The 27,952-nt window shown below is 37.4% G+C and overlaps 1 protein-coding gene and 1 non-coding gene across 2 annotated transcripts in view; both read right to left on the minus strand.

The window, feature by feature from the left end:
* ARHGAP24 (Rho GTPase activating protein 24) overlaps positions 1 to 18,998 on the minus strand; it is a 432,308-nt gene extending 413,310 nt beyond the window's left edge. The window contains exon 1 of the mRNA XM_032862347.1: positions 18,804 to 18,998. Coding sequence (XP_032718238.1) covers positions 18,804 to 18,986 — 183 coding nt within the window. The 5' untranslated portion in view covers positions 18,987 to 18,998. The remainder of the gene's footprint in view (positions 1 to 18,803) is intronic.
* Positions 18,999 to 27,843: 8,845 nt separating this feature from the next.
* Positions 27,844 to 27,952, minus strand: LOC116871815. Its single transcript, XR_004383521.1, has one exon. It is a non-coding gene; the product is annotated as a U6 spliceosomal RNA (small nuclear RNA).

The raw sequence follows: 27,952 nt of genomic DNA on the forward strand, positions 1-27,952 counted from the left end.
TTTGTGAAGAATCTGGTCACGTGCATACATAGTCTTCAGTCATTGATCCGTGGAGAAAGCAACATTGGTTGGACTGAAACTGTTTCCAAGATCAAGGTAGGCATGATGAGAAACCCCTAGCTAATGAAGTTACCGACTCAGGCCTGTTTCTGCTGTGCGGGCTCTTCCCTCAGGCCAGAGGCCAGTATGTCCTTCCCTCTCTTCCTTGTATGACTCTTGGTTTTCCCACTGCCCTTTCCACCACTGCCATACCATTATTGTCTGTCTAGGTGTCTATTCATTTCCTTCATACCAGTTTATTATGTTATTACTATGTGTTCAGTGGCTGTCTCCCTCATTATAACTAGCTTCACAAAAGCAGTGACTTGTTTTAGGTCAAATACTATACCTGGCTTATGTCAGCGTGCATACACCTATTCATGAACTACAGAGCAAACGAAGGATGAAAAGAAGAATGGGGAAAGAAAACCAAGAGTCTGTCCTAGCAAGTGGATGGATGCAACTGAATTTATTTCATCTGTTAACATGCTGCTCGCTTAGACCACGATATGTCAGATTTGACTAATACATGCATCTCAAAAGGAAAAACTTTCTCACTGGCTTTTAATGTAAATATTTTATGGTAATAAAATAAAGAAATGTACAAATCTCTGCTAAACAAACTAAAAAAGCCTAATATAATTATATAACATAATTAATATGATTTAATTATCAAAATCAATGTGATCTACTAAATGATGTTATTTTTAAAAATTACCACTCACATGAATTAAGTACTGATAACTCTAGCATAGGGAGCATGTGATGCCTCAATTTGCCTACCACTTATCTCGGTCTCAACAACTGAGGGACCTTTCTTAAGATAGCACTACATGGTACTATCGTTTGGCCTTCACTTTTAGGGAATGCAGCATTCCTCTGTTCTTTTATTGAGTCAATGAAGGAATACTACCTGGGGACAATGGGATTCTAAAAATAGCTATTAAAAACATGGGGCAGCCCTAGATTATATAATAGTTACACAGTTCTTTTTTATTACTACAAACACTTAAATAATTCTGATTGAGAATTCAACCATCTTCCATTTTGAGAAACAGGCACATCTGAATTATTGTCTCTTCTCTGGCCTCAGAACTTATAGCAAAAGACCTCAATTGGAAACTCTGCTCAAAAACATGAGCTATGTAAATCTAAGCAATTTTCAGTTTTATCAAGCATGAGAACCCCTATATACAAACGTCAGTCTTCTTTGGTCCTCAGTTTCTTCTTCTTTAAGGTGATAGACTTAGACTGTTGATATTCAAGCACCATTTTGTATGAGATATATGGATTGGCAAGCCACTTAAAGTAGTATTACAATGGCATTTGGCAGATACTATAGAAATATCTCAGTCTTTATTTCAGTGAATCATGTGTCACCATGAGTCAAAGGCACTAAAGCAACACCCAAACCACTTTTTTTTCCCCCCACAAAAACACTTTGTTATTGGCTCAGGCTTTGGGCCAAAAGTCCTATATAGATCTCTGATAAAACAGTGTTGACAAAGGAAGACTCCTTTTCCCTATGCAGGGTGAGTGTAAGTGGTCTTGAACCATGGTGTCTTCTTTTCTCAATTTTTACTCAAAAACTCAAATCTAAGTCTCACCATGACACTGGGATGTAATTCCTCATCCCAGAAACAGACCTGAAAGAGTGAGAGCATGAATGAGAGAAAGGTGACTGTGAGAAAGAGAGAAAGAACTAGGGTATGTTCCAAAGCAAAAGGCTCTCTACTGAGACCATTCCAGAGAGGTGCAAGAGCCCCTAAAACAGTGACTGGAGATAGGATGGAGAAAAGGATTACGAGCAAGTCAGAGAGTTGCAGAGATACAAAAAGTGACCCAGAAAATCAGAGATGCAGAGAGTCCAAAATCTTTCCTCTAATGAGGGATCAGGATCAAGTTTTTTTATATATTGGGCCAAGAACAAACCAGCTGCAAGGGTAAAGAGATAATTGCCCCTTTTTCCTTCTGGATACTAGTCCTTTGAGAACTAAAGCGGTGGATGGGGATTAATGTTAGGACATGCACCAGACTGGCCTTTTAAACCCATTATTGTGAACCATCACTAGTACAGTGGCCAGTGAAAAAGCCCTCAGTTTTGACCTGCCAAGTCAGAACCTCCTCTCCTTGGGGATGGAATAAGGAGAATGGAAGGGAAACTGAACGTCTTTCATCTATTCAACTCCATTAAATTATAAAAAATAACTTAATTTTTTGCCCAAATCTATTCTCCAACATCATCCTATCAGCAGTGTTCAAGTCCCATAGCCTTGTGTCTTCTAAAGTCATAACCCTGAAATAGACATATAATTTAAATGAGAGCCTTTACTGGGAATCCTTTTCGGGTTCCTCTCTAGGACTTCAGCCACCAGAGGTACATTCCAGATTTGCTTCCATGGAAATCCACAAAAAAAAAAGAAAGGTGGGTTTGATAGGCCAGTGCATGCTCTACTCAGTTCGCTGCTACACGTCCAAGCATGTAGTACATTTCCCACTAGCCATTTCCATGTTATGTACAGGAAGTCAGAAGACAATCATCAGCCACTGCTATGCATCACTTGAGTCTTGTGTTAGAAACAGAATGCATCTCATCTGCTTCTGTCCATGACATCATCTTCATTGTGTGAGTTTGTCAAGAGAGCCAGAAGTTAAAACACAGGTTGATTAGGAGGTATTGATGAATCAGAGTAGTGTAATATGAGAAGCACCTGCAGATGTCTACAAAGCTAAGAGAGATTCTTTTCATGAATAACTACAGAAACTGAGGATGAGATGGAAGTACAACGGGTATTAGCAGGCCATGCATCCCCTCTTGGATACACGTTCTCTGAGCATATTTCCCAACAACCAAGTATTGCCTACAGAAGGCCAACTCTCCTTCTTCTCCAAGTACTTCTCAAATTATGAGTTATTAACATAATTCTTAGAACCCTAAGTAGGTCTCTAAATTGGTATCATTATTTCAAAAAGTATAGGGTTCTCTAGCAAGGATTTATATAAGCTATATTCCTGTTTAAAGTAGGTATCCATTTTCTTTTCTCTTTTTTTTCCCTCTCACATTTGACAAATATTTGTACTCAGAAACCTCTTGATATTAGTTTGGATCCTGCCTACCCCCTCAGAACATTTTTTTTCCTTCCTGGCCTTCTTTTTATACACTTTGTTTCACTGTTCTGCTTGGTTTTGTCAATTGTTAGCCTTGGGCCATAGAATTTTTTAATCCGTATTAAATTCAGTCTCCTCATGTATAAAAGACTCTGCATATAGTATTGTGAGAATTAATGAGATAATAATGTAAACAAAGTACTGAACATGACCATAACACATAACAATTTGTAATAAATGTTTACTCCCTTTTGTCTTCCTAGAAAGCCCCAATAGAGTGAAGAATTACCTCTTAAAGTGTATCTTCAATTTTTATTATCTGAAACTCGTTTCAATTGACACTCCATTAAAAATTTGTAATTGAGGAATGGCTTGAATAAATTACGCTCTAAAATAAGTTTAACTAAATAAAATAAGTTTCTAGAATTCAGTAATATCGCTAATATACTTTGCAAGGAAAAATCTGAAATTTTCAGACAAAATCAAACAGGAAATTAAACAAGTATCAACTGTGTGGAATGCCACATAATGCAAGTCTCCATGGACAGCATCACACAGCTCCTGTTTCTCAATCTAGAAATGAAAAGGAGAAAACAGGCCAGAAACAAAAATGCGATTTCAGTTAATGTAGCTGATCAGAGACATATAAACTTAGGCAACAAATTTTGCTGATAAAATTATTTCTATGATCAAAACAAATTATGTGATTCAAAATAATTTAATTAAAATATGTTGAAAGTTTTAGTTTAGACTATTAGCTGAGATCCAGCTAATGAGATTTATTTATTTTTCCTAGTAATATTAAGATGTGTTATAAGAATTGAAAAATTAAATCTGATATTTACATTGACCTCATTGCAAAGGTTTTAGATAATGACACAAAGAATTTTGCAGACTCTGCTTTGAAAAATGAATTAATTATTAGAATCTAAAGCAGTAAACAATAATCTGATGTAAAACATGCATGATTTATGCATGTTTAAAAAATTTAGCCAAGTTGTCTATTTCATAAGTTTTACATCTCATAGTTGTAGAAGGAAAAAGGCATTAGATGGGGCAAATTCATTTCAATCTTTAAAACGTTCTCAAGCATTTTTAAAGTCAAAAAGGGAAATTATTTTAAATAAGCACTATCTTTTTATCTCAAATGCATGTGAAATGAAGAAACTTTGAAGAGGAAGTTTTGAAAACACTGAGAATTTTAGATAAGTAATTATGTCACTATCTGTGCTGATGACTAAAACTGCCTTCACTAAAGATCTTTGCTCCAAATACTCAAAATGCAGACTAACAGGACACTTAGATGTTTGTGAAATCTTTTTATAGTTCAAAAATGGAATTCTTGTTCATATTCCCCTTTATTCTATCCTTTACTCTAAAGGAAAATTACCCATTTCCAAAATAATTGTATATACTACAATGTATATTTTATAGGTAAATGTAATGATTTAGGAAATAATTAAAAGTATTAGCTTACTGGAAGAATCACGGGAGTCTATTTTAAAAATCATTTGTGTCTTTTTTTTTAAGATTTTATTTATTTATTTGACAGACAGCGATTACAAGTAGGCAGAGAGGCAGACAGAGAGAGAGGAGGAAGCAGGCTCCCTGCTGAGCAGAGAGCCTGATGCGGGGCTCGATCCCAGGACTCTGAGATCATGACCTGAGCCGAAGGCAGAGGCTTTAACCCACTGAGCCACCCAGGCGTCCCAAACATTTGTGTTTTTAAGCAAAATTTCTAGAAACCTGACTCTGAAAGTGTCACCTGACTCTAGAAAGTGACTCTGAAACCATCAGTTCTATGCCTTCCTTTAATAGAGGAAGGATGCAGAGAAGTGATTAATTGAAGGTGACTTACCTCACTAACGGACAAATGAAGTCCATGACCCTCAGGAGAGCCCTGAGGTTTCATAAAAGACAAAAATTGATGAGATGTAGGAAGTATCCTTTGAAAATCCAGAGAAAATGTAAGTATTGAGTCTAAGCATTTAAAACAAAACAAAACAAACAAAAAACCTAGGAAAAAGATTCAACATAGATGCAGGAATGTGGCTCTGGAAAGCTGTCTTAGTGCAATGTTTCTTGCCTGCCTTCCCTGGAGGAGGTTCTGAACGTTAAATACCAGAGTTAAGTTAGGCCTATGCTGGCTTAGTTAAATAATCAGTGCACGCTGAAAGCAAGGCCAAGACGATTGTACATTCAGCCACATCCAGGTCAGTGGGCTCACATCTATAGATTCCGTTCTTTATTCTAATAACCTCATTTCTCAAGATTGGCCACAAGGGAGGCCTGACAGAAGGTGTGCATCTATTTATCTGAAGTATGGTTTTAACTCTAGTGAGGGATGCCATGTTATTTAAGCATTTGTGACCCTGTACTTAGAAAATATGTTTAAGTAGGAATCCAGGCTCACTATATTTAGCAAGGCTTATGCTAATACACTGAGTGGATTCTGTTAATCTCTTCTATGACTTTGAAAAACAGGAACAATGAGTTAGAAGAGAAAGATATTTTATCTTAAGTCAAAATATATGTAGTGTTGATTATGATAAATTTTTAGTAGTTTAATATGTTGATATATTAAAAATTGTATTTGCCTAGCAAGAGACATTAAAAAAGAAAAAGAAATAAAAGTCACCCAAATGGGAAAAGAAAAAGTAACACATTTACTATATGGAGATAACATGATACTATATATAGAAAGCTCTAAAGACACTGACAAAAAACTGTTAGAACTAATAAAAAAATTCAGTAAAATTTCAGGATCCAAAATCAATATACAGAAATCTGTTGTGTTTCTATATACTAATAATGAAATATCAGAAAGAGAAATTAAGAAAACAATCCCATCAATACATGCACCCCTATGTTTACTGGAGCATTATTTAAAATAACCAAATTACAGAAGCACCCTAAATATCCATTGACTGATGAATGGATAAATAAGATGTGGTATATATATCTATACATATAGATATACATACATATATCTATATATACATATATATATATATATATATATATAGATATATATCTATATATACATGTATATATGTGTGTGTGTGTATACACACACACACACACAAACAAACACAAATGGAATACTTTTTGCAATACATTTGCAACAATGTGGAGGGAAGAGAGAATCTTGAACAGGCTCTATGCACAGCATGAAGCTGGAGGCAGGGGTTGATTTCATGACCCTGAGATCATAACAGGAGCCGAAATTAAGAGTTGGATACTTAACCAACAGAGCTACCCTGGCACCTGCTAAGTGCCTTTCTATTCTAACAGAATAAGTAAAAAACAATAGAATCCAACCCAATCAGATACTACTATTGTGGCTAGCACCATTACCTGTCTTCTTCTTGCCTAAGGAAAGAAGTATGGGAAGAAAGTCCTAAGCCCCTCAAGGCAAAAGAGAAGGAACTCCAGAAGAATCACTTGCCACTGGAGAGACTGTCAGGTTGTTCTTAACTCTGTAATGTGCTTGGGGTGTTTTGAACATTTCCCTGAGTAAAGGGCAAAAGAACTGCAGGGCCGAGAAAATTTTGTGACAATGTGAAGGAGCCTGCAGCGCTACATTTGTCCTATCAGCCACACCTGAATTTCCAGGAGATCAAGTTCAACCAGGTAAGGTGCGACACCTGGTAATGAGAGCCTGGCAGCAAGAAGCTGTGGGTGTACTGCCCACTTGGAGAGCTGAAGGGGGAAAATGAGGACAAGATAGTGATCTCCAAACTCCTGGGGTGGTCAAGATGGTTATAAAGAACCATGAATTCAGCCAGACAAACAAGAGAACCGCTGTAGTCTCCTATAGCAATAGGCTCTTAGAGATGCTTTTGTCCTTGACCTCTTCTTCCCTCCCCTGTCAGTTCTCAATACAACAGGCCTCAAAAAGAAGTAAAGAGTATCCAGTGCATGGCTCTCTCAGACACAGACACAGACACAGACACACACACACACACACACACATTCTCATTCTCTCTGTCTCTATCTCTGCTATCTCTCTGTCTCTGTCTCTCCCTCCACTCCCCCATCTTTAGTGGTGGAGAGAGAGGAGAAGAACATAGGCATACTGTGCTTCTTCCCTGTTTGAAATACTCCTCAGGACCGATAAGTGCTGAGATGGGGAGGAACATAGATGAGATTAAAACTAAGCATGAGGCTTCTGTTTTAAATTACATTGAAATTTAATCATTAAAAATGACTGGCGTAGGAGGGGCTTGGATGACACATTCAGTTAAGTGTCTGACTCTTGATTTCAGCTCAGGTCATGATTTCAGGGTTGTGAGATCAAGCCCCATGTGGACCTCCACGCTCAGTGTGGGATCTGCTTAAGACTCTCACTCCATCTCCATCTGCCCCTCCCCCCCAGTTTGCAGTCTCTCTCTCTCATGTGCTCTCTCTCTCTCTCAGACAAATAAATTTTTTTAAAATGATTTTATTTATTTCTTTGACAGAGAGACAGACAGTGAGAGAGGGAACACAAGCAGGGGGAGTGGGAGAGGGAGAAGCAGGCTTCCCACTGAGCAGAAAGCCAGATATGGGACTTGATCCCAGGGTCCTGGGACCATGACCTGAGGCAAAGGCAGATGCTCAACCAACTGAGCCACCCAGGTGTCTCAATAAATCTTTTTTTTTTTTTTTAATGACTGGCATAGTTTCTCAAAAGTTTAAATGTGGTTACCATATAAACCATCAATTTTACTCCTACATAAATAACCAAGAGAAATGAAAACATACATCCACACAAAAACTTGTACATGAGTACTCATAGTGGCATTACTCATAATAGTCTCCAAGTGGAAACAACCCAAACGTCCATCAACGGAAGAATGGATAAAGAAAATGTGACATATAGATATAATGGAATATTATTCAGCCATATAAAGAAATGAACTACTGATACATGCTAGACACAGGTGAATCTTGAAAATATTATGCTAAGGGAAAGAAGCCAAAATTCAGAAAGTGAGAATACCAATACATGCCTCTGGCATTGCTTCCTCATAAAGACAGTCAAAACATTTTATAAAGTATAATTTATGTATTTTACAATTGATAAATATTCACTGAATGAACGAACATATGGTAACAGTGCTAGAAAAATAGAGAGCAGATGGAACTAGGCAAGACAATGGTAAAAAAGGACAGGAAGACTGAGTTCCTGAAAGAAACTTAAGAGAAAATAACTAGCAAATGGTTGTGAAATGCTTCGTATATCAGGGAAGAAAAAGTCACCTTTTAAAATACATTACTCTAAGCACTATAAATGTAAATGTTCAAATCACATTTTTGCCTATTCATTTTTCCCCCAAATTCTCTTCTCCACTAATTGAGAGAGTGGAAATATGCCTAGGTTTATGCTAATGAGATAATCTATATACAGACTATCTGGTTCCATATATTGAATTGCATCCCAAATACAAAAGGCTTCGGTCAATATGATTAAATGTTAGAAGCAGAACTCAAGGGATTCAATTCCAGTAATTCACTCTCCAACTGGGGTTGAGGAATAAGATAAGAAAACCAGGGCTGCTTCTCTCTGGGGTGGTCCAGTTCTCAAAGAAAATCCTTCAAGTCTCCTTTGCTGTCATCATAATCATTTTGATAAGCTCTGAAGGAGCCCCCAAAGTAATTTAAACAAAGAGAAACGACATCCTACAGAGCTGAGCATTGTTTTTTGAGAATCTTTCCCTGTGAGTTCAGTGTTTTGACAGCACATGTCACAAGTAAAAATAGTTATCTTCTGCTCTGAAGTTAGCATTACTTATATGAGCTGACCATCTATTATTTTCTTCATTATTCCAGTAATAAAGTGTATATTATAGATCCTGACAGGGTATCCTGATAGACAAAGATGATAAAAATGGTGATGAAAAAAAATGATGATGGTGATGATGATTCTAACAACAATACTTAATATTTAGTCAGGTACTGTAAGTATTCTAGAAAAAAGGAGTGTTCTAGAATCATTTCAGGTATGCTAACAACTACCCTGTGATGTAGGTATTATCACTTATAGTTAACTGATGAATAATTTAATCAAGTAAGTAAAAACAAATTTACCTAAGGCTTATAGCTAGTGATGGAGTCCGATCTGACCCCAGGCAGTCTGACTCGATAATCTACACAAAACAGCTGTGCCTTCAGCTGCTTTCTAGGGAAATCCCACACTGTACAAAGTCCAGTCCAGAGAAAATTATGAGGATGAAATCTCATAACTGTGTTCTCACTGGCTACCATGTACCACCCATCAATCTCAAGGGTTTGTTTGTGGTTTTTTTTTAAGATTTTATTTATTTATTTATTTGAGAGAGAACGGGAGGGAGGAGCCAAGGGACAGGTATAAGCAGATTCCAGGCTGAGCATGGAGTCCACTGCAGGACTCAATCCCAGGACCCCGAGATCATGACCTGAGCCAAAATCAAGAGTCAGACACTTAACCGACTGAGGCACCCAGGTGCCCTAACAATCTTTACGTTTGTCCAAGACACTACCTGCTGCTCTTCACCGTAAGTGTCCCCTTCAGCAGCAACAGATTTTCTCAATCCTTCTGTCTACAGTCAAAAATGACCTGATGGGTATACCCACAATTCATGCTTAGGTATTAATGTATGACAGAAGGTCAAGTGCTTACCTGTAGTGTTTTACTTATCCATCATTTTTCTAAAGATTATGTCATAATACAAAATAGCCAATTACAGGAACCCCAGACAGAGTTGCAGAACTGTCAGAGGAAGACTTTTTGGTTAGGTGGGTACTCTGGATTCTTTCAGAGTGAGCTACATCTAGAATGAGCCCTATGTTCACTCTTTAGCTCTAAATTCAATAAACCATGGAAAACAGGCACATAAAAGCAGGGAAAACAGAAGGTCTCAGGACAAAATCTACAGTCCTTAACACAGTTTGCTTGTCTGTATGTACCTCTCCAAATTATATCTCTCATGACTTCTTGTCTTCTTTTCTCCCTTGACCATAACATACTTCCCAACTATCTACCAAAGTGCCATGGACTTCACCTTTTATTCTGCCATATATACCACCCCAACAGCTTTTAATAAAGCTGTATCATCTTTCAATTCTCAGTTCAACATACATTCTTTTGAAAAACTCTCCCTGAATCTTGAAGTGGTAATAGGTGTCCCTGCTATGGCCTCCAAAGGTAAATAGTTATTATATTGTATAGTGAGTGCACTAATCTGTAACAGCCACTGGAATTTAACCCTGAATTCATGATGCTTCATATTATTACATCACCTGTGGCAGGGACTGCTCTTTTTCAATACCCATGTTCTCCTCAGCTCCCAGGATAAAGCTGGGCTACATGGCCAGCCCCCTTTCCACCTGGGTTTGGTCATGTGACTCAGTTCTAGCTAATGGAATGTGAAGAGAAGAGGTAAGAGACACTAACTACTACACCTGGTCCATCCCAACCTTCTATGCAATACTCCCTTTTATATCTGCCTTCTATTTGACAGGGAAAGGAATGACCCCATGGGGAATTTAGAAGCCAAAAGTTAAAATTACAAAATCTCTGGCAGCCTAGGTTTCTAAACTCTTGTTTGGAGCAGACCAAGAAGATCTCCTCCTCACTTACCTGGAATCTCTTTGGACTTTCTACCTGAGAAAGAAGCTGCTTCTTTTTAAAATTATTTTTTGGGGGGAGGAGAAGGAATATATTGGTTACAGAATTGGTTATATTACCTTTCTATTTCCTGGAAACTAGCATAACTACAGGCATATTAGAAATGTATGTGATGATTTTTTTAAAAAATCAAGTGAATGAACGAGTAGCATAAGTACCTTAAATAAGTTCTTTTTGTCATGCTAATATAAAAAGCTAACGTGTATTTTATGCTTACTATGTGCCACCGCTTTCTAAGATCATTTACATAAATTAGTTAATTCAATCCTCTTAACAATATTATGACATAGGTACTATTATCATCTCATTGCACAGATTAGTAAATTGAAGCTTAAACCAGATTACTCACTACTCAATGTATCATAATTAGTATCTGGCTGAGTCAAGAGTCAATTCCAAAAAACCTGACTCAAAGTCTATATTTTTAACCACTCTGAAATGGCTGCATAGAAGTAAGCAATTAAAAAAAAAATCTTCAGGGGCACCTGGGTGGCTCAGTGGGTTAAGCCGCTGCCTTCGGCTCAGGTCATGATCTCAGGGTCCTGGGATCAAGTCCCGCATCGGGCTCTCTGCTCAGCAGGGAGCCTGCTTCTCTCTCTCTCTCTCTCTCTCTCTCTCTGCCTGCCTCTGTGTCTACTTGTGATCTCCCTCTGTCAAATAAATAAATAAAATCTTAAAAAAAAAATCTTCAATGAAAAACAGAATAAAATAATATTTTATATTAATAACATCATCTCTTGATATAATCATTTCTAGGAATGAGCTAAGATTTCCCAAAAAATTTATGGTGACACACAACACCATCTTATAGATCTTTTTAAATACCAAGAGATTCAGTTGCTACATAGAAGGTCAGTTTGTGATTTTAAGCATGAAATCCAAGTTTCAAGGTTCCTAATATTACCTTAAACACTTAATTAGGGGTTTGTCTTCTTCTTGCTCATATATTTTATTTATTTATTTATTTATTTATTTATTTATTTTTATTGTGTTATGTTAGTCGCCATACAGTGCATTATTAGTTTTTGATGTAGTGTTCCATGATTCACTGTTTGCATATAACACCCAGGGCTCCATGCAATCCATGCCCTGCTTAATACCCATCACTGGGCTAACCCATCCCCCCACCCCCTCCCTTCTAAAACTCTGTTTCCCAGAGTCCATAGTTTCTCATGGTTCTTCTCCCACTCTGATTTCTCCCTCTCCCATTTTTCCCTTCTCTTAATGTCCTCCATGCTATTTCTTATGTTGCACAAATAAGTGAAACCATATGATAACTGACTTCCTCTGTTTGACTTATTTCACTTAGCATAATCTCCTCCACTCCCAACCAAGTGCCTTAGAGATTTCTTGATTTCATTAACTCACAAGTTTCATTAAATATGTAAAATCAGAGCTTACTCTTAAATTGGTAATCAATTCTTGCACCTTTAGAGGTCAACCCTCAGATTATAATTCACTCAAAATCACTTTATTCTCTATAAGTTAAGAAAATTCAGTGTTATCTAATATAGTGTCATCTTCATCATGTCCAGAAAAGAACCCTCTCCACACAATCAGATCAATGTCTGTTCTAGACAATCTAGACTAGATTAATTGGGTTGGTGTCTGTTTGGATTTTAGTCATTTCATCAGGAGTCTCAGGCTGGCTTCTAAAAATTACTGCTTGGGATGCCTGGGTGGCTCAGTTGATTAAGTGTCTGCCTTTGGCTCAAGTCATGATCTCAGGGTCCTGGGACCCAGCTCCATGTTGGGCTTCCTGCTCAGCGGGAGTTTGTTTCTCCCTACCCCCTGCTCATGTTCTCTCTTTCTCTCTCAAATAAATAAAATCTTAAAAAAAAAAAAAAAAAGCAGATGTGCCATTAAAAAATAAAGTAAAATAAAAATATAAGTAAAATTAAAAAAAATAAAAATCACTGCTTAACAAATTCTAATACCCCAGGTTTGTCAAAAACACTCACAAGTATCACCAAATTTGACACTTAGCTATTATTCAGGTAATGATATACTTTATGATAGAAGTAAAACAGATGGTTTCAAAAAAGCACTAGAATTTATCACTGGATTCATTTTCAAAATCTACACAACTGCCTTATATTTAGAATAAATATAATGATCATACTTTATCTCTGACTCAGCTGCTACCCTCATGCTATAATTATTATATAATTAAGGTCACAGTCTTTTGTCATTATCATTAGTGAAAGATGATCAAACAGATACTGTCTCCAAACTTGGTGTAAATCTGTTTTAAAACCGTTTTAAATAGTTATTCAAAGGTGTTAGGGGTGTTCAGGGTTGATGGAAGAAATTTTCTTTTTCTCAGATTCTCCACACAGTATAATTTTAACTTTTTTCCATATACAAGTGGGACTTAATTTCAAAGATAAAAGAAGAAAAACTATAACCTAAAAACTGGAAAACTATAGTACTTATAAAATGTTTATAATAACTAAGGGTATATTAATTCATTTTTTAAAATTGGCTACACATAATATTTTTCTGTGCTTTATTATTGTTGTCATTTGAAAACAACCAAAATCAACTTTATTTTTTAGGAATACCATTTTTTTCAAGTAATCTCTACACTCAATGTGGGACCCAATGTGTGACCTCAGGACCAACTGAGACACCTAGGCACAACTTAACTTTATTTTTAAAATCTGTTCTGAGTAAAATCAGTATCTGTATGAGTGCAATACTGTAGAAAATGATTTGAAGAGAAAGCTTTGGCCTAAATGGACTAACATTTCTCCCATTTTAAAAAATTATAGGATACAAAGAACTTTAATTTATTTTAAACATGAAATAGTTCTATTTTGAGGTGTACCTCTAATGTATTATCCGAGGACCCTGATCAGGGGGTGAAAAGTCTTATTTACAAATCAGGCACTGTCTCCAGAGAAAGGAGAATTTATAGGCATTTTTGCCTTTTGCTTAAAAACAAAATACAAGAAAAGTTACAGTGAGACTTTCTATGTTTTCAAACTTGTGCAGGTTGTAGAATATTTAGAAGGCAAGGTATAATTTGAATAAAAATGTAAGACACCAATAGTAGTTTCAAATAATTAAGTATATAATGCACTAAATCAGATATATTAAGTCCTAGTAGAGATGAAAGGTGAAGGTGTAGATAAAAGAAAAACCTAATTGAAAAAATTATATTCATTAAAAGAGGTTTGCAACATATTAGATATTATGGACTGAACTGTGTCCCACCTCAAATTCATATATTGAAGTCCTACCCCTCACCCCCATGTAACTATATTTGGAGATAATTAAGGTTAAATGAGGTTGTAAGGGAAGGGCCAGGATCCAATAAGTCTCTTATCCTTAGAAGAGGAGAAGAGATACCAGAGCTCTCTTACACTCCTGTACACAAGGCAATAGCCTATGAGAGGACATAGGGAAAGCAGCTGTCTAAAAGCCAGAAAGAGAGGCTCCACCAGAGACCAAACTTGGTCTTGGTCTTCCAGCCTCCAGAGCTATGAGAAAATAAGTTTCTGTTCTTGAAGCCACCTTTTTGTTATGGCCGTCTGCACAAACTAACACATTTTTTAAAACATGGCTGCCATTATTCTTTTCTAACAAGTTAATGGAGTTTTGCAACTTGAGTAGCATAGGTGTTCTGGAAATAGCTTCCCATCACATACCAAAGAATAGTTGTCTTTGTACAACATATGCACCCCTTGTTGTTGTGGCCCCACCTATCACTCAAACCCCATTTCTTGTCATTTCTCCACTCTCACAAAATGAAGCTATCTGTTGAGGTGTATTTTACAACTCTATGTCTTTCCTCTGCTCTGAATTCTTTTCTCAGTTTAACTACCTGGAGCACTCCCCCAACCTTCAGCACCCCAGGTAACATTCATCTCTTGCTTTGTGTCTCCTTCCTCAACTCCCCTGCACAGAATCCTCACTCACTGTTTGACATTAATTGTATCTGTGTTTTTAGAGCATCCAGTGCTTACATGATTATCTGTCCCCATCATAATTTTGCTTACCTGTTTCCCCCAACAGATGTGTACTTTTTAAAAACAAGGATAATATGGAGTTTGACTCTATTGAGTTGAGGGGAAGCTCAGTAAAAGTTTCACTAAGATAAATTGAAACCCTTTTTCTAGGGCAGGAGAAACACACATTTCAAGGGTGTCAATACTCTCCTTTTATAAATGCCTTCCAAGAAAGAGAAAAACAAATCCAGATTATGTTTATTGAAAACTTTTAGCTGGTTAGGAATACTTAAAAGGGTGAATTTTTTCATTAGTGAAGTTCCTTCCAGTAATAATGAAATAACCCTCATCAAAATATATGAAAGCCAAGGGCATTCTTATGCTTGAAAGCACCAATATTGAAAATGAACAAGCAAGAAGGAGTTCTGATTGGAAGAAAATCTAAAGAAAAGCTAAGAATTTGTGAGCAGGCAAAAAATGAAACTGAGGGAAGACTGGATCAAGAACAAGGAAATCTGGCTTTTAGCTCCTCACCTGCCAGTCATTAACAATATCCCATGGCCAATACACACACATACACACTCCTGCACGTTCACACACACACACACACACACACAATTCATCTGTAAAAGGAGGGGATCTATAACAACTAAATTCTTTCCATTTTTAACATTTTTTAAGATGTTCAATTGCTCTCGAGGTGATTCTTTAAAAGAGATTTACTTGGGGCGCCTGGGTGGCTCAGTGGGGTAAAACTTCTGCCTTTGGCTCAGGTCATGATCCCAGGGTCCTGGGATCGAGCCTCGCATGGGGCTCTCTGCTCAGTGGGGAGCCTGCTTCCTCCTCTCTCTCTTTGCCTGCCTCTCTGCCTACTTGTGATCTGTCAAATAAATAAATAAAATGTAAAAAATAAATAAATAAAAGAGATTTACTTAATGTGATTTAAACTTTGTTATCATGAATTAATTATGATTTGATATATTAAGTTATGGTTTTGACTTATGACTTTGATATATGAAGTTGAGAATAGTCAATACTACTCACAGCACCTGGTAATAACTCTGCCCTTCCTGGCCACAGATACCCTTCATTGATTTACTCACTAACTCATTCAAAAATATGCTTCAGAACTTACAATGTGCCAGGCATCTACCTTCACTTAAAAAAATTACTTTTTTTCTTTTCTTTCTTTTTTTTTTTAAATGTAGGCTCACACAACACAGGACTTGAACTCACAGTCCTGAGATCAAGGCCTGAGCTGAGATCAAAAGCTGGATTCTCACTTGACTGAGCCACCCAGACACCCTAGAAACTACTTTTAAGTAAGGAATTGGCCATTCACAGGCAAACTGATGGTCCTTAAAATTACTAAGTGCCCTCTATTACAGAAATTGTCAATTTTTATCTGATTCTTTGTGCATGTATTTGAACACTAGTGTAAAAGATTAAAAAACATAATGTCAAAATTCCTAGTGCTTGAACTGCTATGAAAGACGATATACAAAAATAATAATTCAAATTTATTTACCCCCATTTGGCAGGGGCAGAGTGCAAGGGAGAGAGAGAATCTTAAGCAGATTTCATACACAGCACAGAGACTGACACAGGGTTCAATCTCAAAAGGCTGAGATCATGACCTGAGCATAAATCAAGAGCCTGACGCTTAACCAACTGAGCCACACAGGTGCCCCTACCCTAAATTTTGAATTAATATCATTTTATTAACAAATGATATTTGGGAAGAAAAATTAAGAAACTTTTTTTGGGGAAATAACAGTAGCCTATCTCTGGTTTGTATAAAAAAATCAGTATTTTCTCATCAATTTAAACTCTATTTTGTTAATTTTAGTTATTACAAGTTTGAAACAATGGTAACATAATGATATCAAAATACAACTTATCTTAGAAATATTACCAACTAGTGATTTTTATTTTGAGGCAATTTTCATTTGAATTAACCAGAATTTTTGCATTTCCTTATTTATATTTCTAATTTGTTAGCAAAATAACTACATTGCCTTGAAGACCATCTTTAATTCTGTAGGCCTTCTGAGAAACTACACAGAGAAATTAAAATAACATAGCCAAGGCTGATAAAATCCTCTTTGAGAAGCTTAGGTCAGAGTTCCTCAAACTGGGGTTCCTATGCATATTCTCTGACATCTGCAAATTCTCTGATTTTAGAAACATTGAGCTTGGGCCTAATCCAAGCTATCCCACATTCATTACTAGAAGATACAATAAACTCATCAAAGAGAACATTTGTTTGATCTTCTTTCATATCTTCACTCACTCAGCTCCTGAATCCCCTGCTCTGCTTATCCCTCATTAGGTCCTTGATCCTACCTAATTAATCATTTAAATGGTACCCATTGTGGCCAGACTGTATCAGAATAAGACTCCCTGGGATAAAACATTGGATCTTACTCATAATTCCATTTTATTCCATGTGTTTCTCCATATCAAAGTCCCCATATTGGATCCTCCATATTCTGTTTTCTCACATCAACCTGATCCCTTTCTGAGTTTAATAAACACTATTTTATATTCAAGATGATACCATAATGTAATGTATAGTATAAAAAAAGGTACAATGAGAAAAGAACCCTAGAGTGTAGGATAAAAGAAAAAAGACTCTACAGCTTTGCTTCTAATGCCCATACAATCTTGGTCACATTGCTTCATATCACTAAGCCACAATTTCTTCATTTGTAACGGTTAATCCCCACATACTCCACTGGTTTGCTACAAGGAATGCAAGAACTGGTATGGAAATGCACCATAACTGTCACGATATTTTTATTAATTCTTATGGGATATTCTTATTAATTTATTTATGAGGTCTTTGGCTAAGGATCTATGAGGTTGGACTTACCTGGAGGCAAATCATGGCACCACTGTCTAATTCGGAGTAATGCATATTATTCTTAAACCTTGGTTTCTTCATGCATAAATGGGGATAATCCTATCTCATAGGATTATTTTAAGCAGTTCATAATATAATGTATATAAGTTTTTAATCTAATGCCTGGCCCTGGTAAATAAATGCTTAAAAAATATTTCAAAAAAATTCAAAAAATATTTATAGAATGTGCATTTGTTGCTATTTTATAATTCAGCTGGACAAATGAGAACTTTGTGAAATTATAATGTCTGAAAATGTAAAATACTAAAGCAGAGCCCTGATCCAAATTCCTAATTAAGTTCTTGAACTTTAACACAAGGGAAATAGCCTCAAAAACATACTGTTGGGGATGTTTATATCATTTGATCTACAATGTTTCTTCTTTCATTTATATATCCTATAGCTCTAGATGAAGGGAAAACACACTGGGGATACCTCGGGGAGGCACCTCCCTCCATCAACTGATGATCCCAGCTAGGAAAGATGGTTGTAGCTACAGGAAGAGCTATTTTTTTTTTCCTCTTTCTCATTGCAGCCTAGAGATTTGTGGCTGAGAAAATGTTAAGTGAATAAGCAAATACAAGACTGCTAAGGAACCACAAAGGACACAACAACGATCCCCAGAAGAGTGTATTATATGTGTATGCTGATTGGATATATCAATGTTGTTCCATTTAGCACCATATCTATATTTTATGTGAGTTAAGGTGGAAAGAAGCCCCCTGGGAACTGATGCTGAAAGCGTCTCAAAAATTACTGAAAATTGTGTTTCTAGTTTTCCTTCAAATCTATGCTGGTAACTGACTTCTGAGAAAAGGAAAGATGTTTTGGCTACAATATATAGCTTCTAGCAGATGTCCATTAAGATTTCTCATAAACTAAGTGTGCCTGAGGGACTCAGACGTCCTGTTCCCAGCTTAGTAAAAGTCAAAATTAATATTAGACAAGTATGCTTTGCCTCTTGGCCTCAATTAGCAAGTCCATCATCTTGAACCAAAGTAAACAATGAGAAAAAGTGTGAAAGATGCCAATGAGCTGAAGGAGACCAGGGAAATTAGGTTGACCTCAGACTCCACCAATTTCTAGCAAACCCCTCTACCTCTTGGCTTGCTTATGACCACAGGGCTTTTTATTTTCTCTTACTTACCAAGGGCTTGGTTTCATCTTCATCCTTGAAATAATAGAGCTGATCTCCCTTGAGCACAAACCAGCGCGTATGCCAAGTCTTGACAAAGCCTCCTTGCTTCCTCAGCCACCCACACTTCATGACACTGTTTCGCCCTTGGCCTTGCTGGGGGTTCTCGGTGGAGTCACTGCTCTCCTCCATCATCAAGCTGGGGAACGTTCCTATTTAGCAAGTAAGAAGAAAAAAAGGAAAGAATAAGGTACTCTGACATATCCAATTTCCACCTAAGTCACTTCTGTCCCTTAAAAAAAGCAGGAAGAGGGGAAAACATGTATCAACATACTTGCCAAATTTCTAGAGGCAAACCAGACCTGACAGCAACACTTACGGAAGGTTTGTTGTACCTTCCTTTAACAAGCCAGTTACCTGGGTGATAATATCCCTTTTTTTCTGAGTAGAACTAAAGAATGGGAAAGTTCTAAAGGTAATGTGTTAAGGAGCAATTTTTAGAAATAAACTCACACCACCAACAAAAACATACTTTTTGTGATAATGGGCCTCTGTGTCTGGCATGCACTGACTGGGTCCTGCATGTGCAGGCCTGAGATTATCTGAGCAAACACTAGCCTGACACATGTTAAAGTTTAAAGGGACTATTTTTAAAACCTCAATGGAAGACATTTGTTCTGCATATGTGAAAAGTTCTCAAAATGTATCTGGTCTCCCATTCGCCCACAGTATCCCCATGAGAATTTCTTTGGCTGGTCAGGAATTAGTGCAGCTGGAAAAAAAAAAAAAAAAGAAGAAGAAGAAGAAGAAGAAAGAAACAAAAACAAAAACCTGTTTGGGCAGTTGAGTTTCCTTCAGCTCCAGGAGTGAGTGGTGCACTCCAGCTGCACAAAGAAGATTTCAAGGTTATGTGTGAAGGAGTGTAAGGTTGCACACACTATACATAGCAAGGAAATGAGTTTATCATGGAGAGAATATTAGTTGACAGGTGAGAGGTAAAACTGCCACAGAAACAACACAGGAGGTGGCTTTCCTGGAGAGCCGGGCACCTGTGGTTAAAATAAAAGATATTTTCCTGTCCCAGAGGCTTCCAGCAAATGCTTGCTAATGTTTGTTTCTAAGCATGTTTTTGGGAAGTGAAAAGTTCAGTTTTTACCCTGTGTCTTTGAGGAGGATATAAGAATACATAGTAATTCATAAAACAGAATATTTCTGTTTGGCACGTCACACACGGAGGTTTTTTTTTTTTTTTTTTTTTTTTGCTTGATTTCAGGAAACAAACTGTCCTTCTGTCTAGTCTTTATTTTCACCACTAACTTTTCACTCGATTTGTATATACACAATCCTACTTGTAAATTCCATGCCATTTCCACTGTCAGCCTTCGCTCTTTTACATTACTTCCCTAAAAGTACAGGGTCAGACCCTCCACAGTCGGCCTCTATTTTCTTTGAATTTAGTCCTGCCATTCCATTTGTGGGGATGAAGCATCAGTCTGGTTCTGATTCTTCTTATTTGGATCATTTTCTTTCTTATTTGGACCACCATCTCAGTGGTGCTGTTTCTTCTATGAGCATGCCTCACAATCTATCTCCATCCCTGTTTTCAAGCTTCAAGTGGGTGGATTGACTCCCATCTGTCCCATTCAGTATCCACTTTTCCCTTCCATGTTCCAAAATATTCTCCTAACGAACAGGCCCTTACCTCTATAAAACATCTCAAAACTTCCTTCGCTGTACAGGGCATTCCCAGGAGAGAAGCCACTGAGCACAGGAAACATTCTCCCCATCGTGTGTGTGCACGCATGTGTGCAGACTGGTTCATGCCTGGTGCTTCCAGTTTGGTATGCCCTTAGGGCAGGAATTTTCAACTTTCTTCTTTCATAGTACTTCACCAGATATAAAGGGCCAAGTGGACCTCATTCTAAATGAACAATAAATGCTTTAATGTAATTTAGATAATAACTATGCTTATTTAGAACACTCTAAATCATCTTTTTTTTGGCTTCCTGGTATTTAAATTACTCAAATGTATACAACTGGCTATTTCATCATTATCTATTCTTTGACCAAATATCCTAACCTATAAAATTGATTAAGACAAACATTCCAACGTATGCACACACAGGTAGACATACACAAAAATCTCTAATGCATTGTACAACAAATTCCTTCTTTGGGCTCTTCTTTCCCCCCACCTTCCATCTCATACTCATGTTTTATATTAAATTGGAAAAATTCCCTCTAAAACGCTTCAAGGAAATGGGAAACCCACCATCAATAATATAAAAAAATACAAGTGTCTAGTTTTGCCTTTGTTTACTATTAATACCTTAGTAAAAAATGTGTGCACATTAGAACATGATTCATGATTTTCCTTGCCTACATCTTCTATAAGTACAGTGAAATCAACAATAAATATAGTAAAGTGAAATCTATAAGTAAATTCTATCAGTAAAGTGAAATCAACCACTGAACTCTTGGCTTTAATGCCTATATTTTCATGACCCTAGGACACATTATAAACTATTTTAATAGCACTAATTGTAACAATTCATTAAAACAGAAATGAAAACAGATTATATCATATCCCTAAGAGAAAATAATATCACAATTACTACCTTGATGAGTACAATTAAGTTTTACTAAAGTAACCATGATTTTTACAGAGGAGTTTCTTTTTTTAAGATTTTATTTCTTTATTTGAAAGAGAGCAAGAGAGAGAGCGTGAAAGGGGAGGGAGGTGCAGAGAGAGAGGGAGAAGCAGACTCCAGGCTTGATTCTAGGACCCCTCCCAGGGCCCCAGGATCATGACCTGAACTAAAGGCAGCCCTTTAACAGACTGAGCCACCCATGTGCCCCAAGAAGAGTTTTAGTATTTCTACTGAAATTAGATGGTTCATATTCTACCCTTCATCTTTACAACGAGGATGCTGGGTTGGATCATTTCTAATTATGATCCCTAAAATTTCAGCATCTGAAATCTACCACCTCTGTCTAATTCCATAAGGATAAAGACACCAGATATTATCAACACCTAGGACAGTGTCGGACATATGGTGACACTCAATCAATGTTTGATGAATTCATTAATTTTGTAATGGTGGTGCTAGATATCTTAAAGTAAACATGATCGCCCTCTGAAACCTGATCCTGCCCTAAGCCTGATCTTAGTAAGTGGTACCATGACACACCCAATTAAGGGGGAGAAAAAAGAAAGAAAGAAAAGGGGGAAAAAAAGAAAAGTGATTATTTTTTATTCTTGACTCCTCTTCTTCCGGAATATCAGAAGATTATACACATACCCAAAATATTTCAGAGCCATCCAATTGGCTCCCTCTCCAGTGCCATTCTGTGACCCAACCCAACATTGTCTTCGACTAGAGGATTCCAACAGCCCTCTGACTGGTCTCATTGCTTCCGTTTTTAACCACAAACACAAACATATGCTCACGTAATTTCATTCTGCATAAAACAGCCAAAGTGAGCTTTTAAAAATTTAGATCAGGTAATGATTTTCTACTTTAAAAATTTTAAGGGTGCCTGGGTGGCTCAGTGGGTTAAAGCCTCTGCCTTCGGCTCAGGTCATGATCCCAGGGTCCTGGGATCCAGCCCTGCATGGGGGGGGTGGCGGGGGGGGGTCTCTGCTCAGCAGGGAGCCTGCTTCCCTTCCTCTCTCTCTCCGCCTACCTCTCTGCCTACTTGTGATCTCTGTCAAATAAATAAATAAAAATCTTTTTAAAAAATTTTAATTGGCTCCCACTGTACTTATTTAAAAAAAACCTGGGCCTTAACCATGACCTGTAAGGCTCTGAGTCATTTGGCACCTGTTCACTGATTCATCTAACCTCATGCCACCTTCTCGTCATTTCCCCCCGTCCAGCAATGCACGTACACACTCACACACACACACACACACACAGACCCTGACACACGCAACTACATCAGCTTCCTTTCAGTTCTGGGAATACCCAAGTCCCGTTATGCCTTGACTCTTGATACTTGCTGATCTCTGCCTTGGCTACTCCTCCTCATGCTCTTTACGTGCCCGACCCCTTCTCCTTCTTCGAGTCTCAGCCTCTCATCTACCCGTTCCAAGAAACACTTACGAATCACCCAGTGAATCAGTTCCCCTGTTGCTGTTCTCCATTACCGAACTCTGACCTCTGTCTTCCTGAAACTTAACTAAATTGTTATTTCTTTAGCTGTTCACTGTCAATTACCCTTCCAGGAGACCATAAACTTCACAAGGTCAAGGACTTGCTTTTCCTCCCTGCAGTATACCCCGTGCTTATTCGGTATTCAGGAAACAATTGTTGAGACAATGAATAAGCTATGTGACAGCCATAGTAGAATTCCTATAACTAATATTTTGGACTTTCTAAATTGCATTTAATGTCTTAAAGAAGATTGTGTACTTTAAAAATCTGATTATTTTTTTCTTTAACAGAGAAGACTTCAATTAGCATGAACATTGTTCTTAAACACAATGTCAAAATCATCAAACCTAAAGGAACCTGAAAATGCCTTTCATGAAGAAATACAACATTCAAAATTTACACTTTTTAGCTGTGGCAGGAAATATATGTAATCAATTGTGGTTTAGCATGAAGAAAAATACAGTTTACTCAAATTCTCAGAGAATTATTGAACTGAATTTCCACAGGGAAAGTACTTTCCTTGTGGTTAGGTCATGGGAGCCGGGTAGTACAGGAGATTACAAAATAGAACTATCATCTTAAGTGTTTAGCAAATCCATGTAACAATGACAACAGAATGATAACATAAATTAACGGTTACTCTAAACTAAAACAAAAACAGAACTAAGAAGTTAACTGGTGTCTTCACATCAATCTTTGGAAAAAGCCTCAGTGATGACCAGTGATGAGGACTGTACCATGCCGGGGCTTAGAAAGTTCCCATCATTTGATGGGCCAATAGCTTTGAATTATTTTCCAGCTGTGGAAACTGTTTTGCGTACCCTTTTAGCAATCAGATGGGCTGGGAACACAACAGTATCACATGGTGCAATCAGAGATGAAATTCACACTCCTAGCAGAATTTTCTAAAAGTCAAACAGCCACACGCACAAATATTTAGATATGTGACTTAATTTCAACAGAGATAAACAAACAAGCACAGAAACAAAAACGGGTATAGAATGCTGTATGCCAAAGAGTTGTAATAGGTGTGAATTTACCTGCATGACTACACACGTTAGGCAAACACAAGAGAATGACAGAGGGAGGTGGGGAGAAGAAGGGAGAGACAACATCTTGGATAGCCCGACAATTACACCGCACAGCCTCTGGGACATTCAGTGAACGCACGCTCGCAGGATAAGTGGGAGGTGCCCTCTCGCAGCCACGTTCCCCTGGGATCGGGTGGGGTGTGTCTCTTACTGTGCAAATATGACCCCAGAGTTTTCGAGCACACGTGATTTCCCCCCACACAGCCCTTCAACACCGACAGCTATTCCGGTAGTTCCACCACAGAACAGTGATTTGTTCTACTGCTAGGGGAGAAAACAAAAACCAACCAGGCAGATTCAGTAAAATGCTGCTATTTGCGAGAGATTTATGTGACTTTTGAGAGTAATTTTGTTCACATCAAATTGTCATCTTTGGGGTTGACATTAGAACCTGATTCCTTTACAAAAATGAATGTGCTTGCACTGTATACCGTATGTAACTACAGATAGTCAATATTTATCAAATTCTAACCTTTCTTTTTTTTTTTAAAGCTGTTTTGTAGCTGTTGCTAACATGATGGTTTGTCAAGCAGTAGTATACTTTCTTCAGCTGTACGTCTAAATGTTAGCATACAGCCTTTCTACAGGTCATGGCTCACACAACAAAAATATACACACAGAATGAAATACTATATGTGCATATATGAGTGCATGTATATGCACGTGTGTGTGTGTGTGTGTGTGTGTGTGTGTGTGTATGGTGGGTGTGGGCATTTATGCATTATAGTGTACTCTCCCTAGGGAAGAAAATCCTGAAAGGCAAAATGTTTATTATTTTTTCTTTCATTTTTAAAATGTTAATTCCATGGGGCGCCTGGGTGGCTCAGTGGGTTAAGCTGCTGCCTTCAGCTCAGGTCATGATCTCAGGGTCCTGGGATCGAGCCCCGCATCGGGCTCTCTGCTCAGCAGGGAGCCTGCTTCCTCCTCTCTCTCTGCCTGCCTCTCTGCCTACTTGTGATCTCTCTCTGTCAAATAAATAAATAAAAATAAAATAAAATAAAATAAAATAAAATGTTAATTCCAGGGCGCCTGTGTGGCTCAGTCTGTTCAGCATCAGCTTTTGGCTTAGGTTATGATCCCAGGGTCCTGGCAGAGAGTCCCACATCTGGCTCCCGGGAGTCCGCTTCTCCCTCTCTTCCCCACTCCTGCTCTCTTGCTCTCACTCTTGCTATCTCTGTTGCTCTGTTTATTTCTCAAATAAGTAAATAAAATCTTTAAAAAAAAAATATTAAGTTCCATGGCATTAGAAGACACGTAAGCATATTCTTGCAGATCTGACATTCTTTGCCCAAGAAAAAATAAATAAATAAAAGAGGTTTGCCATAGGATGTCCACTGACCAACCTGACCACGGGATAGGTCACAGTTAGTCTATAAAGTTACAGGTTTATTTTTATTTTTATTATTTCCCAGAATATTTCTTCAATAACTGCAATTATTTATTTGATTTAGAACTTGAAACTCTTTTTTAATATACTAAATGTTCAAGTAATTTCAGACTTGACATTTCGCTCTCTCTTTCTCGGTCTCCCTCTGTCTCTGTTGTTTCCTGTCCATGAGAAGGCACAGGCAAAGGCCATGTGAGCACACACTGAAAAAGTGGTTTCCCGCAAGCCAAGAAAAGAACCTTCCCAGAATCCAACCATCCTGGCATTTTGCTCTCGGACCTCCAGCCCCCAGAACTGTGAGAAAATAAATTTCTGTTGCTTAAGCCACCCAGTCTATGACAGTTTGCTATGACAACCAGAGCAGATTAAGACAATGTGTATTTACAAAAAAATATATAAGGAGACTTTAAAGAATTCACTCTTCATATCTTGTGGTAACGTTAACTGCTAACAAAAGAAAACAAGTGACTGAAAAATAGTTCAGTCTCTGCCCTTCAATCTCCAGCACACCACCTCTTCCTTTGAAGAATGAATCAAACTGTGGTGTCTACAAGGGAACCAGTGCTCTAAGTCCAAGAATGCAGAGGATCTAGTGTAGACCGTTTTAGCTCTGATATAAATTCCAGGAGCCTAAATCTGTTTTTAGAAAGCGTACCTTGAAAAGGGCTTTGGGTTTTCACAAAGGGTTGTTCTCACTGCCTGGACTTCACAGGGAATCTTCATTCATCCTCCAGATCTTCTACAAAGGCTTGCCTGTTATCCCCAATCTGGACATTTCCCTTCCATGTGTTCCCACATCACTGACAATAAGCTTCATTCCAGGTGGGCCACATGCTTACTACTCTTCAGTCTTTGACATTATAACACATTATGGAAATGGGCTCCCTGTAAGCACCAGACTAATTGCATATACTGAATATTCAAAGGTTTGTTGCATGAACATAAATAAATGAAGGAATGTGTGACTGAACAAAAAATCAGTCTTTGGGGGTACTAGCATTGGCCCCAGAGGCCTCAAGGCTCCTCAGAGTACAGCACAAGTTTCCTAAAACACTTCATTTTACTAAACACCAGTACAAAGACCTCAATCCAAAGTCTCCCACCTAACACTAACCCTTTAAGCTTTTAGTAGTTTAAGGCTAAAACGAACTTCAGAATCTACTGGGCAAAGAAAACTTCCATTTGTCTCTCTGGATGTTACCCTTAATCATAATTTGAATTAAAAATAAAGAAACATTTCTTCCTAAGAGTTTATGTGTGAAGAAAACAAAGGAATTGAATAAAGTGCAATGGTTATGAATATGAAGTTTAAAACAGTCACCAAAAGAGCACACCTGGGGGAACTGTAATGGTAATAATTTTATAAATGTACAGTTCTTTTCCTGAGGAAACACTAAATATCCTATTCCTTGATTCATTTGAAATTAAATTGTCCAAAACATCAGAGACTAGACAATACTAGAAAAATTATGTAGATGTGGGATTGGAATAGGAATATCAATCTACATTTTATATTTTAAGCTTCAATATTTCCATCATCATTTGGTGAGAAATCAAAATGATTTAGTAAGATGAACCATTTTTAAAAAGCCCCCTGAAGTATTTACTTTGTTTTTGTTTTATGTTAAATGCTTCACACTCCATAGAGAGAATCTGCTCTCTCTTAAGGGGGTCTTAAATTAGATAGGGAGAAAGGTATTTTACCACATACTTAGATGTGTCTCTCACCACCACATCACTATTTGAAGGATAAGTAACAACAACAACAACAAAAAATCATTGGAATTCCCAACGCTGATAACCTGAGCAGAAACAAAAATCAAGTCAAAACAAATACTTTACCTTCAAAGATATTAAGGGAGAAATGACAGATAAACGGCAACCATCCAGATATTCTTCAACCTCACTCACTGCAGACATTGTTAATTAATCACAGTTCTCTTTCCTGTGGAACCTAAGATCACCCCCCGATGTTTCAAAACAACACTGTAGATGGTCACAATCCATCAATCATATATGAAAACAGACGGAGGCTCTTTGTTACTTCAATTCTGTAAACAAACCAAGAACTGAAGGTGTCCTTCTAATATAAAAGAGAAATTCAGCTGCTCTACAAAAGAGAATGACATTTGAAATGGGAAAAGAAAAGAAAGTCAACTTCTTCACTGTTCTTTTTTTTTTTTTAATTGAGATACAACTGACATAATGTTATATTCATTTTAGGCATATAATGTATTGATTCAGTATTTGTATACATTACAAAATGATCACCACAGTAAGTCCAGTTAACATCCATCACCACATACAGTTACAAAATACTTTTCTCCTAATGAGAAATATCAGAATCCATTCTACTAGCCATTTTCAAATATGCAATGCTGTATTATTAACTATAGTCACTGTGCTGTAGATTAATGAAAAATACAGAACATGTCATGAACTTGTATATCTGTCTATCTTTACACAAGGACCATGCTATCTTCTCTGTATTGCTTCAATTTTAGTGTATGTACTGCTGAAGCAAAC

This window comes from Lontra canadensis, unplaced genomic scaffold, assembly GCF_010015895.1.
Source record: "Lontra canadensis isolate GAN:19392208 unplaced genomic scaffold, GSC_riverotter_1.0 scaffold1, whole genome shotgun sequence".
In the NCBI taxonomy this organism is placed as follows: Eukaryota; Metazoa; Chordata; class Mammalia; order Carnivora; family Mustelidae; genus Lontra; species Lontra canadensis.